This window comes from Sinocyclocheilus rhinocerous, unplaced genomic scaffold, assembly GCF_001515625.1.
Source record: "Sinocyclocheilus rhinocerous isolate Xijiao unplaced genomic scaffold, SAMN03320098_v1.1 scaffold400, whole genome shotgun sequence".
NCBI classification, from domain to species: domain Eukaryota; kingdom Metazoa; phylum Chordata; class Actinopteri; order Cypriniformes; family Cyprinidae; genus Sinocyclocheilus; species Sinocyclocheilus rhinocerous.
The window spans coordinates 826,259-839,475 of record NW_015666595.1 but is presented as its reverse complement, the minus strand read 5'-3'; the positions used below and the strand labels follow the sequence as shown (position 1 = coordinate 839,475).

General features: G+C 39.2%; 1 protein-coding gene across 1 annotated transcript in view; it reads right to left on the bottom strand.

Moving 5' to 3' along the window:
- Window positions 1-13,217, bottom strand: part of LOC107732977 (staphylococcal nuclease domain-containing protein 1-like) — a 191,768-nt gene that overhangs the window by 10,904 nt on the left and 167,647 nt on the right. The window contains exons 20-23 of the mRNA XM_016544462.1: window positions 8,171-8,294; window positions 6,330-6,399; window positions 5,392-5,505; window positions 3,261-3,464 (exon numbers count right to left, since the gene is read on the bottom strand). Coding sequence (XP_016399948.1) covers window positions 3,261-3,464; window positions 5,392-5,505; window positions 6,330-6,399; window positions 8,171-8,294 — 512 coding nt within the window. The remainder of the gene's footprint in view (window positions 1-3,260; window positions 3,465-5,391; window positions 5,506-6,329; window positions 6,400-8,170; window positions 8,295-13,217) is intronic.

Sequence of the window (13,217 nt, the reverse complement as noted above, 5' to 3'; positions counted from 1 at the left end):
GTCTTGTGGAGCGCTTTCAGAGCATGCATTTATTTGTCACTTTAACTGTTTGGAAACGGAGCGTAAATGTGGAAGTCCTTCAAAGATGTCTTATCCTGTTGCGCCCTCTATAGGACCAGCGACTAGTCAACATCAAGCTTAAAGCGTCATGGCAGAGCATTGAAGTCGACTAGTCGGTGCAACCCCTACTGCATTCTATGACTGTAACCCTAATTGGTATGTGAGTTTGTAATTAGCTTGTAAAAGTAATGAACGTGAAAAGGCACCATTGTCACTGAGGGTACGGTACAGTAAGCTTAGCGCTGGTGTAGCATAAATGCATAGAAGCTCTGTTCCAACCCCTGTGAGCTGTCTTGTTGTCTACTGCCTAAATAGGCAGCTACCTAGATACCCATTCTTGCATTAAATAAAAATGATGTATAATTATTTCTCTTGACTCATCTGTCATCTTGGATTAGTTTATTTTCACTGACTTTGTTGCAATGCATTCTTGCCTTCTCTGCAAAGTGTGCATTGCCTCAGAATTTGGCAGAAAGAAGGCACTAATAAGGCAGCATAATGTTGGAACAGCCTTTGCATGTGAAGCCCACAAATGATGCCTTAAAATGTATAGGTAGGCACTAGGTAGCACACTAGGTTTTTACAGACATCTCATCCGGCATGCCAGGATGAGAAAGAAAATCAGAGAAAGAGAGACAGACTGACACACAAATAAGAAAGAGCAGTGTTTGACAAACACAGGGAGGGAAATGACACATTGATTTCGACTATCGATCCCGAGAACTGATGAAGCTCATGCACACTTATCGGAAGGCCTGCGGTATCTGCGCGCAGGTGGAGAGAAAGAGAACCGGTTGGCCTTATCTGTCACTCTCTCTCCGCCAGACAGACGTTCCCATATCTGACTCCTACTTTCACTCTAAAGATTTCCTTTCCCTCTTTCGTTCGCCTTATACAGATTTCCAAGGACTTGTTTTTTGCACTAGACCACAGTGAATGTGACGGACTGACTGACGTATGGACTCTGGTCTAGAGACTTCAGCAGAGTAAAAATTTGCTGATAGCAGGAAGTCAGGTGTCAAGCATGGCAGATACCCTTCAGCAGCAGAGAGGACGTAGGGAAAAAAAGATCACAGAGCACAGTGTGTTTAAAAGGAATAAAATATCAAAAGAAAGACAAAGGAGTGGGGGGGGGGGAATCACAGGTGGGTTGGCACTGTGTATTATGAAGGCAGTGTAAATAATCACTGTGTATTAACAGTGTTTTAAATCACAGCTAATTTACGAAGGAATGAAAGGTTTGATCCACTGATTTGTCTAATTCTTTATCACACCGCTTTCACCGACATGCAAATACATGCAAATTTCCAAACTACATCCTCCTGCACACGACGTGCTGCACTGGAGGCCAAACCAGCCGCAAGAAAAGATGGGGAAGGAGAGAGAGAGAAGGACAGAGAAAGACAGCGTGAGTGGGAGAGATAATGAATGAGAAAATGAATGAAGGAGAGAGTGAGATGAGAGAATCTTTATGAAAAAGCCAAGGGTGAAAGCAGAAGCAGACAGAAGGCAAGTGGCATGGCGCCACCACACTATACTAAAGTGCTAGTACTGTCCTTAAAAATGGCCATCTCATGCTAGACGGACTGTGGACTCGATCTGGCATACAGGATGTGCCCTTCATGGGCATTTACTGATGATGGAATATAATAACAGTGTAATAAGATGGTTATTACACATTCATAAACATGCACAGCTGCTTTAATGGCCAGAAAGAGTGGCGTGGACTATGTTTTTGAAAATTATATTGTTACAATCTGCAGAGTCAGCAAACTGCAGCGTGACGTGCGGGCAGACAATTCCACTGTATTCAACATTCAGCAGACACTGTGTGTTTTGAATGTCCCTGACCACACTTCAGAAAAAGTGGCGTGGACTATGTTTTTGAAAATTATATTGTTACAATCTTCAGATGATGGAATATTTCCATGTTCAAGTCACTAAAGTGTCATATAAAATTTTTGTGCCACAAGTATCACTGAATGAAATTGCAAAAATAAGAGAAAGTATTTACATGTCTTAAAACTACTAGAGACTTCTTTGGATGTACATTGAGCTGTAATGCTAAACTAAAGCACGTGTGTACAGTATTTGAGGTACAGTATGCCTAGCAGAAGTGTTTCATAACTATATGAGTGTGAAACAGGAGCAGAAGTGAGTGCCACTGAAGTCAGACAGCTCAGCTCTATACAAGCACCTCAAACTACCTGTTAGTGCAATAGAAAATGAAGAAAGAAAACGCGAGAGAGTGAGAGGCGGGGACGAGTGAACCAGAACAGCAGTGTTCCTATGGGAACAGGGAAACGGTGGACCTGACGTGGCTGTCACAACACCCTCCATATGCTCAGAGTCTACAAACCGCTTCAAGTTCATCACAAGCAGACTGCCAAGAACAAACCTGTGTGGTTTGATTCAGGAGTAAAAACAAATTACACCAGGTAGAAGGCAGAAGGTCAAAGGATAAATAGCTGATCAAAGAATGGGTACAAATGTGTGCTTAGCGGGCTGTGGGATTTATTGAAGTTGTAGTAATTTTACAGGAGCACTGAATGAATACAATTATTTATTTTACAGTGAAATATTACAATAGTAATATTTTTATTTTAATATTTTAACAACAATAATACATAATTTTTAGTGCACACTGTGCATCCATAGAAACAAGCATAGCAAATGTGGACCTTTTAAAAACAAACAAAAAAGCATTTTCAATCAAGTTTGATTGAAAATTAAATTTTCCTCTAATCATGCAGCCCTAGAATAAGCTAATCTCCGACAGTAAAAACAGCTTTTAAATAAAGAGATCTAAACGCTCAAACTATCGAATGAAGTCCTTTAAGCTCCTGTGTGAGCGGCAGTGTGTTCGTTTGACACAATGTCACAAATGAATGCAGAAAGTTTTAAAAATGCTCAAGAAATGGCACAAGCATTACATAACAGGAAGGAGAAAGAGAGGAAGTGAGAGTGAGACGGATAGAGAGAGGATAACAAGGGGAGAACAAATGGTCAGTGTTTCATAATAATACAAAACGGCTGCCATCAGAGGCCCTGCTGTGAAACAGTGAGGTGCATTTCAGGGCACATAGATTACAGATCCCAGTTAAAGCCAACGCCACCTCCGGCTCAAACTATCTGACCAGTGGCTCCACTCTCACTATTTGGGTTCTTGTATTAGATGTATGCGCATGTTTGTCACTTACCATTTTCTGGAGGTGCTTCTCTTTCCGTACGTCCACCATTACAAGGCCTTCTTTCACCAGACCCAGACCCACATCATCTTTCGAGTCAGCAAACTGCAGCGTGACGTGCGGGCAGACAATTCCACTGTATTCAACATTCAGCAGACACTGTGTGTTTTGAATGTCCCTGACCACACTGTCCACGGCGTCGGTCCGTGCGTCTTCCTGTGGGTGAGGTCATCATATGAGCATGTCACATATCCATCCATCCCAAAAGGTTTCATTTCTACAAACTGCTCTCAACACCAACGCTTACAATTATACACACTATTGATAGACACTTCAAAGTCCTCAGTGTGTGCAGACTCCATCGTTCAAACTCTCCAGCTGCGGAGTTGCTCATTCATCACACTTACACGCACGCTCTGTGATAACGATAAATGTAGATTTGCAAACAAAAAACGGATCAAAATACCTCCACACCAACACAATGTTTCACAAATGTTTGACGCAGGAGGTGAGAGATACAGATCTGATCTTTCTCGCTCTCATACACACACACACACACTTGCTCTTGTGAGCCAACCCAGTCTCCATGGCAACCTCAGAGCATGTTCCCCTTGGGGGGAGTTATGGTGTGGGTACGAGATACAGAGGCCATCCAGAATGAGAGAAAGAGACAGAGATAGAGAGAGAACAATGCGCTTACTTCAAAAGATGGACAAGATCACAAAACAACAGCAGTATTAACTGGGCAGGTGGCACGATGCCACACCTACACACACCTACACGCACAATCAAGCTCCGCACACAGACCAGGTGTGCTTACTTTCATATGCATTTCATCACACAATTGAACAACATGTAACTAACAAAAAGGTTTGAACTGGAATATTAGCATTCTATCATACTGCTTACTGCTAAGTACACGAAAAAAATATATCATGATTTTTTTCAGGAAAATCACAATTCATGATTTTATCACGATTCTTTTATTATTAAAAAATAAGAACAAATATACACATTAAAAATATTGATTATATACAAACTTTTATTTTTCATGTACAGTAGGTGTATTTAGCAGTTCAAGAAACTGAATGAACAAATATAAAACACTATATACACTTCACTGTATAAATTATATATTGATTCTTATTAAAGCAACTCAAAGTTCTTCAGTTAAGAGCAGTGAGTGATGTTTCTCTTTGTGTTTTGTTGTTTTATTAACATTAAAGGGATAATTCACCATAAAATGAAAATTCTGCCATTTACTCACTCTCAAGTTGTTTTAAACCTGAATGAGTTTCTTTCTTCTGTTGAACACAAAAAAGTTATTTTGAAGAATGTGGGTAACCTAACAGTTGCTGGTCCTCAGTGACCCACATTCTTCAAAATATCTTCTTATGTGTTCAGGACAAGAAAGAAATTAATACAGGTTTGGGACAACATGAGAGTGAGTAAATACTAACAGAATTACATTTTTTGGGTGAACTATCCCTTTAATGACAAGCGGCAACATGTTTAGTACTAGGAGTCTGCTGTCACCTTAAGACCTGCATGCATCTAATATACAGCTACGCATCCGTTTTTCTCTCAACTGTTTACTTTCAATTTAGACATAACCAGTTGTGTTTATATGTAAACCTTGTGTGTTTTTGACAGTATTAGCGCAATCAGACGTAAAAGATAACTTAGTCCAGTAATCAGGTGCTGTTTGACAGGCTTTTTAGTGTGCGCGCTTCAGGTGTACACACTCAGAAAAAGCGAATGTCAGAACAGCAAAGCAAAGGAAATGTTTAACCGGCAAGGCTTAAAAACACATGCAAATAATGTACTTATGTGATTGCGAATAAGTGCAGTGTCCCGTGAGTGTAACTCTACCGCTGAAGTAACATTTGAAGTGAATGTATGTCACGTTGTACAGTATATTGAGACGGAGGCACCAGAACTGCAACTGATAAAATGTGCGCTGTAGCGTGATACTACGATATTTCTTCAAAAGCAGATCGTGGAGACATTTTAATCATCCACGACCAAAAATCGTGATATCGCACACCCCTAACTCTGTGTGTCCTACAGGACCTGTTTGAAGGCCATGTCGTGTGATGAATCACATGGGTTTGCGTATGAACGTGTTTGTGCAAGAACTTACATCCTGTGGGACCTGAATGAAGGCAAATGTGTATTCTGTAGCCTGTGGAGGAAGCGTACGCGTGCTGAAGGCTGGAGAAAGGGCTGCAAGACGTGTGGAGGATAATATCTCTCTCTGAAACGACAAGAGAGATCGTCACATTGTTGTGTTATAAAAGAGACTGCATACCTCTTTTATACATTGACTGCCTGTACAAGGTCCTCATTAAACGGAGGAGGTGCGAGTACAGCACAGCAGATAAAAGCAAAGTCAAGGATAACGCTTAACTCCTCATGCGTCTTTAGTGCAGAACATGTGAACGCAGCAGGCTAAAGAGGCTGGTTAGCACTGAGACACCGCAAAGGCTCGTTTCAGCCTTGAGAATAAGAAATACAGGCAGACAGAGAGACTAGAAAAAGGAAAAACAGACAGAAGACAGATGGAAGTACAAAGCAAAAAAATTGGCTTGTTCTACGTGGGGGGTTATACAGCAAATCTTCAGAGGAAGAGAGGCAGGACACACGTCAAGCACACGGTGACATAGAAGTATCTGGACACAATGTGTGAATGCCATTGCATTAAGATAAACCAGGTGACATTTAATCAGTTAACTGAAAGTACACCACAAAAAGTGACTCAAAAAAGTAGTAAGTTCATTCAGAAATTCATACAGAAATTGTGGCTTAAGTGTCCAAATGGTGTACTGTATATTAAAGCAGATTCTGTTAAACTGGGGCACAATTGAAGATCTTCTACATTTTGTTCCTACATTGTCAGATGTAATATGAAATCTAAGTTATAACACTTAAACCAAAGACACCCCCCCCAAAGCACATGCGGTATTTTAAACACAATTCAGAACATTCATCAGTCAGCGCCTTTCTAAAGAGACGCTCTACTCAGGAAGTGCTGTGCTACATCCAGGTTATGTATCAACCTCCCTGCAAGCAGATACTCACATTTCCATAGTCGATGTAGTAAACGTGAACCTTTGCTGGAGATTCAACTTTCTCGATGCGAGCTCTGTACCTATGGAGAGAAAGAGAGACAGAGAAGAGAGTGTCAATTTCAGTCACTGATCAGAGGAGAAAAGAGTTCAGCAGTTCATCCACAAGCACTGGACAACTTGATGTAGAACGTCTGAACAAGAAAAGTTAGGCTTTGCCACCACATGGCACTTTGGTACCCAAGTTTGTGCTGACTTTCAGGCTTCAAACTGCGTTTTCTTCATGGAAATGACTGAAAGGTGCCACACTGGGCACCTGATAAGGTACCAGTACTCAAGTATAAGTGACCTCCAATTCCACCTAACTAAAAACATTCACTTTTGTAAAGAGCAAAACACTAGTTTAGTGTCCCTAACTGTACAGTACAGGTGGATCTTTTACGGGTCAGTAGAGAGAGTTGATCTTGTATTCATAACCTTGCGTTCTGAAAGAGTAAGAAGCCTCTCATATTCATAAAGAGCAGTTCAAAGCTCTGCATGATACCTCAAACACAAGAGAAAAAGTCAATCTAATCAAACTGAGACATTCCAACCCACTTGAGACCCCTGCCCACTCCAGACCATCTACTTATGCTAAAACACCTCAATCATCCAAAAAACACCGCCTGATCCAGGGACCCCTGCTCTCAAATATGTCTTTCTGCTGGTTCCAGACTGATTTATCTCCTCCCTCCCTGCACAGACTTAATGAGCTCAGAATGACATAGTACTGATGCATCGTGGGAAAACACGGCCCCCAGAGCCAACTGAGATGCAGAGAAAGTGCCTGTTAGCAGCATAAACATGACAACATGGTAAGAAAAAAGAAAAAAAAAAACGAGAATCCACTTCTCAGAGGCACTGAACAACAAAGAAAAACTTGTAAGCAATTAAACGAGAAATTCTAGGATGGTTGCTGGGTGGAGTTCAAATGAGTTTTTAAAAGAGCAAGACGACATCATTGAAAACACCAGCAGATGCTTGAGTAATGAGTCGCCCCACTGAGAATGCAGCCTGTTCAGAGTCTATGAGGACAATAGAAGCTTCCAGACTTCCTAAAGGACAAAGAACTCATTAGAGCAGTCCAATGTCCTGCAATCTAAGGCAGATTACTCCAATATAAAATGTAAGTAAACTGAGAAATACCCATAACCAACAGATGGCTCACTATAAAACTATTTCAACAATGAATGATGTTTAAGCAATCCCTGTAAAGATAGTGTGCCATTTTGAAAAATTGTGCCTTTTTGCTTTTATTCTTTTTCACCAAAGTTATCTTCCTTAAAATTAAAGACACACATCAGTTATCAACATCTAATAATATTCCAATATTAGACATTTTTCCTTTAATTTTTAATTTAATTAAATTTTTTTATGCAATTTAGCATTATACAATAATATCTGTGATTTAACTTTTGTCATTTATCTTTCATGCCATCTTATATAATTTACATTGTTATAATGATGCCTAAATGGATTTGTAGCATTTAAAATAACTATTTAAATAACTAAATATTTTAGTTTTTAATATTGGCCATTTATCAGTTATCAGCAATAACAAAAATACAATTATGCCAGAATTTCAATATCGGTATTATTACTTGAAACATCAAATCACCTGCACACACTTGCCGAATCAGCAAGATGGCTCATCTTTACCTCTCAAAACTAGACAAGAACATCCTGCAGCTCTGACAAATAGTTTAATATATTTATTTGTTAAAAGAAATTAATAATTTAAAACGTCTATGGGTGAAACCAAGAAACTCAGCTTTTATAGCAGATGCCATTAAGAGATTTTTTTTTGGCTCTTACCATTCTCCGTCACCAAATTTTGCAATGCAGAAATCCCCTCTGCGCGGGGTAAAGGATCCTTCTACCAGAGGCTGGGCGGCTATCTCTCCTCGCATGCTTTCCATCAGGCTCTCCAGCTTAGTACCTGCACAGATGAGGATGACAAAAAAGTGAACATCTCCATGCAATCCATCACACTTCCCAGCTAAGTCAGTAAATTTCAGGCTAGTGTTTCTTGATTTGGCTCCATGTTTGGAGAGCGCCAGAATACCAAGCAGAATCCTGATGGTGTGATTACATAATTTATACCATAACGTGATGATTTGAGAAGGAAGAGATGCATTAACTTGTGACCGGCCTCTGCCAACATCGTTTCTCCAACAATGTAGCCCTGATGGCTCTGGCGAGGAAAAGCATAATATTTTCAGCAAATACTAAATTACATTAATTTGTTGACAGCCAATGTCCATTGAGTTTTTGAGGGGCCTAGGGTCTGTTGCAAATACAGAAATAAAAAATAGATTAAGACCCACAAATCCTCACCGCTCTAGCGCACTACATCTTTGAGGGGTACGTGTAACCCAAGCAAGCTCTCAAATCAACCAAAGGCTAGTTAGGTTTTAATATATCAAAAAGGCTCGAAAGGCCTTTCTCATGAGAATGTCCACTACAGATATTTACTTTTTTTCAGCCGTACTCTTGCAGCTGTTCATTCATTTCTTCCAACAACAGAGCAATCAGTGTAATCGCTGAGGTGTGGGGTTTGCTGGGGTACGGAAATGTGACAAAATGGCCCCACAGTCAGGCATGAATAATGTTGTAGGAGTGCAAAGCAGAGGGAGGGGAAAAAAAGAGCAAGAGCTGTAATGTGCAACAAACACCAAACATCCCTCCAGGAAAGCTGTTAAAATAAGCCAACTAATGGGCCTGTCTTAAGCTGCTCATTTTGCCCCCCCCCGACGTCATTGGTGTTTTTATGATAACTGTTTGCTGACATCAGAATATTTGCTTGTATTAAATGAAAAGACAAGGATAAAGAGAGGAGAGAGAGAGCGTTTAAAACATGTAGCGTAAATCTACATTCAAGCAACCATAAGCCTGCATGCGGCTCATTAGCATGATGCCAACTCAAACAGAGCAGCGTTAGCGTGTGAACGTATGTTTGCATACGTGTGAGGGGCACAGGGGGTATTTAATGGCAGATTTCCAAAAGGGGTGTGGCTTAAATGCTCTATTTAATTGGCTAACCCACCAGCATCCAGCCTGCTAAACGGTTAATTAGCACATATGGGAAGACATGTGCGCAAACACACACACATCTCTCAGCTGATTCTCACACAGCAGAGATATTAGCGGCGTTTTGAGGAGGCAGCAGTTTTTGAGAAGTTAAGGGGGGAGAACGAGGCTGTGTGACTGTGGGTAGAGTAGTGTGTCAGATGACAGCTGAACGTGCAGCCTTGATTTATTAATCTAATTTAAAAAGTTTAGCATTTTCTTCCCAGGCAGCAGGGCAGCGAGAGTGTGTTTCCCCGGCTTCGTTCATCCATGCCCCACTTCCAGCCCTGCGAGAGCTTGCTAAATAATAAATAAGGAGGAGGGTGTCCTCCGTACGAGTTATAAAGGTTTAATGGAGGCAGCGCATTTAACCCAATTAATCCAAGAAGCACTCAATTAGAACGCATAGACTGGGCAGAGAAAAAGTCTCTATTATAGACAATGGATGCTAATTAAAATGAATGCGCTGGCTTATAATACGTGTCAAAGAATGCAGCCCTCAATCCAAACTCTGTTGAAGGGATAATTCAGTCAAAATGAACATCCAACCATTATTTAATTACCTCATGTCATTTTAAAACCATATGCTGTGCGAAACACTGAAGGAGAATTACTAAAAAACCCTCCTCTGTAGCTCTCAAATCAAAAATGGCTTCAGACAACAGGTTTCACGCTTCATTGAGTGACAAAACATGACAACTAATGATAACACTTATGCAAGGTGGCAAATATGATAGGATAACTACTGAAGGCAGCACAAGTGAATTAACAGTGAATTAACTAGTTAACCTTTGGTCTATTTGCCACACAAAACTATCATTTGACTTCAAAACATTTCGAATCAATCACAAGAATCAAATTCTCCTTTTGGAATGACATTTTTCATTTCTGGGTGAACTATCCCTTTAATTCACATGAGAAAGGGTTAAACAGGCACTCTTTAAAGCAGATCTGAAATGATAGTTTCAAACATTTATAAAAAAAACTGAAATCAAAATAAATTGTATAATTAATATTTTAATTATGGAATGCATAATCAATCATTTATTATAAAAGATTTATTCACATCATGCACGTCATTTTATTTATTTTTATTCATGTGCCTATACAATCTTTAAATCAAACTTCCCATCCATCTTGCAACAACATCTCTTCTCAGACTCCGATGATATGTGAAAATAACAACAATCCAATGATCAAATCAAGTCCCAACCTACATTTTTTTTTTGTTGTTGTTGTTTGAGAAGCCGTTTCATACGTCACAATAGTGAAGGAAAAATTACCGTAAAGTCTGTTTCCTGCTAACTTTAAGTAGTACTGTGAAAGCACCATAGTACAGTAGTGGTCACTGATGGTACTTAGATATATACTTTAGGACATGAAAATGAATATTTATACTTGCTATGTACTTCAAAAGAACAAGACACTACCACGGTGGGGAGAAAAAAACCTAATACCATGGTACTTATGTTAATCGGAAACGTTATAAAACTCTTGGGGAGACTGTCAACTAAAAAATGAATTTCTGTTCATGTGTTTTTGATCTAAAAGTATGCTAACAAGACCTGCAGTTGTCCATATGGTGTGGGTTCAGGTGTTCAGCCCTGCTTACATTCCCTGTATGCTTCATTACATTCTCCTTGGCTGGAGGATATAATGAAGGATTCAGCTTTAATTACGGTGGGGTCAGGTTCTCTAGCGCCTACTGTAAATCTGCAACACTCCCCTGACTGAGTAAGTGTGTGTGAAAGAGACTGTTTTCAGTGCATCGTGCATTGCACACAGCTAGCTCCTGGTCAGCGTGTAACGTTAATTAGCACGAGCAGAACAAGTCTCCGGATTTGGATTCACCTCCTGCTCTGATGAGGGATGAGTGAGAGTTATAGAGGACATGAGGTGAAAGCTCACAGATGAGCCTGAGAGAGTCCACTATGAGATAAAAAGTTCCCTATTCAGATAACAGTAAGCAGGACCGTCAAGAACTCTTAGCTAATGTAAATGTTTAATCTCTAAAGTCAAAGGTTCTCTACATTAAAAAAATGCTTTCCTCTCTCACACACACCAGGGTTATCTTTTTACATTTTAAATTACTTTTCATTTAAGCACTATTTTCCTATTTATTTCCCCATCCTTTTTAGTAACTAAAACAATTTAATAAATATATTACAACAACTATTATTATATTAAAAATAAGAAATCAACAACAACAACAACAACAACTCTGCTGGAACCTTAACATTTCCATTTTCGCCATTTCATTTGAATCACTGTACTCATCACTTGAAAGACTCACAGGTTAAGCTGTGAATATTTATAAGAATGTACTAAAAATGTGAGAATCCTGTTCTGCAGGAAACGAGTTCATTTTAATGCTCTCCATCTCTATATGCGGATGATTCACTCCTCACATATGACACACCGTCTTGACATTACATGCTATGAGGGATGAGCGCTGCCTGTACACATATAGCATAGCTGCAAAAAGTACTATAAATAACCCACACCTGCGTTTATTTGCATTGGAAAGCTGAATCTAACATAATCACATCCGGTGGGTCAAACACTTCCACGCCTACCTCACGTTTCCCACAATGCAACCAAGTGGGATCAACCTCTCACTCTGAGCTTTTTACACAATTTGAAAACAACAGCTGGAGAAAGAGAGAGAGAAACCCACAGAGAAAAAAGGGCGATCCCACAAAGACAGGAGAGCATTTCAACAAATATCACGTTCATTCCTTCTCTATAGCCCGAAATTAACTGTTTACTAAGGAGAACTTCACTATTATTATGGCTAATGCTAAGAGCTGAAATAAGTAACTCATCCCACATGGTTTATATGCTACATCCTCTTGGCTTGTTGATGAGAGGTGTGCTATTACTCTTGAGTGATCAGACTTTTTAGATTTTCGTCTGGCAGATGAAAGAGGTCGAAAAAAAAATCACATTGACTTACATTAAAAAAGAAGGGACCTTCACATCTACAGACTGGGATATCAGAGACAGGGGGACTCTTTTGACTTAAATAATAACTTAAAACCACCTAGAAATGCCCTAGGAAGTAGCCTAGCAACCACACAATGTACTAAAGACCTTAGCAACTTCACAGAAATGCCCTCACTTCTTAAAATGTATTTAAATGTGCTGCTATGGCTATAGCTGAGAGCAAATATGCAAATGCACAGAGAAGAGTGATTAGGTCTAATATCAATGTTACTGCAATATTATTCCATGAAATGATTCCCAGAGGGAACAAGACTAAAGAAATGACACAATACTAATACTTATGTCTCCAAATCACCACATTAAACAGAAATGTAGCTACCATTCCCATGCATAAATACCGCATATGGGTGAATCTCACAAAATCTGCAAACAATAAGTCATAATTCAAAAAAGACATTATTTTACATAAATAAAATGAAGCCTATTAATAAGACCATTAAGACTTCTTTGTTCTTTGCATTGAGATAATTTTCTTCCGAAAATGTCATTACTGTTCAGCAAAGAAAAATTGTATTGTTATTACTGCACTGAGAAAAATACAAAAACAACAACAATGTATTCCAATAAAAACACTGTATTACAATAAACTACTTGAGAGTAAAAGGAATTAAAAAAAAAAAGAATCACAAAAATAGTGTGAGAAACTGTACGTATGAAAATGTTCATGCAAAAAATCTTAATGTTCCTAAAATTTTCTTTGAGCTAAATGTTTTTGTTTTTTTTTCCAGGTGAATTACGACCAGCACATATGACATGATATAACAATTAAGTAAATTATACAAAAAAT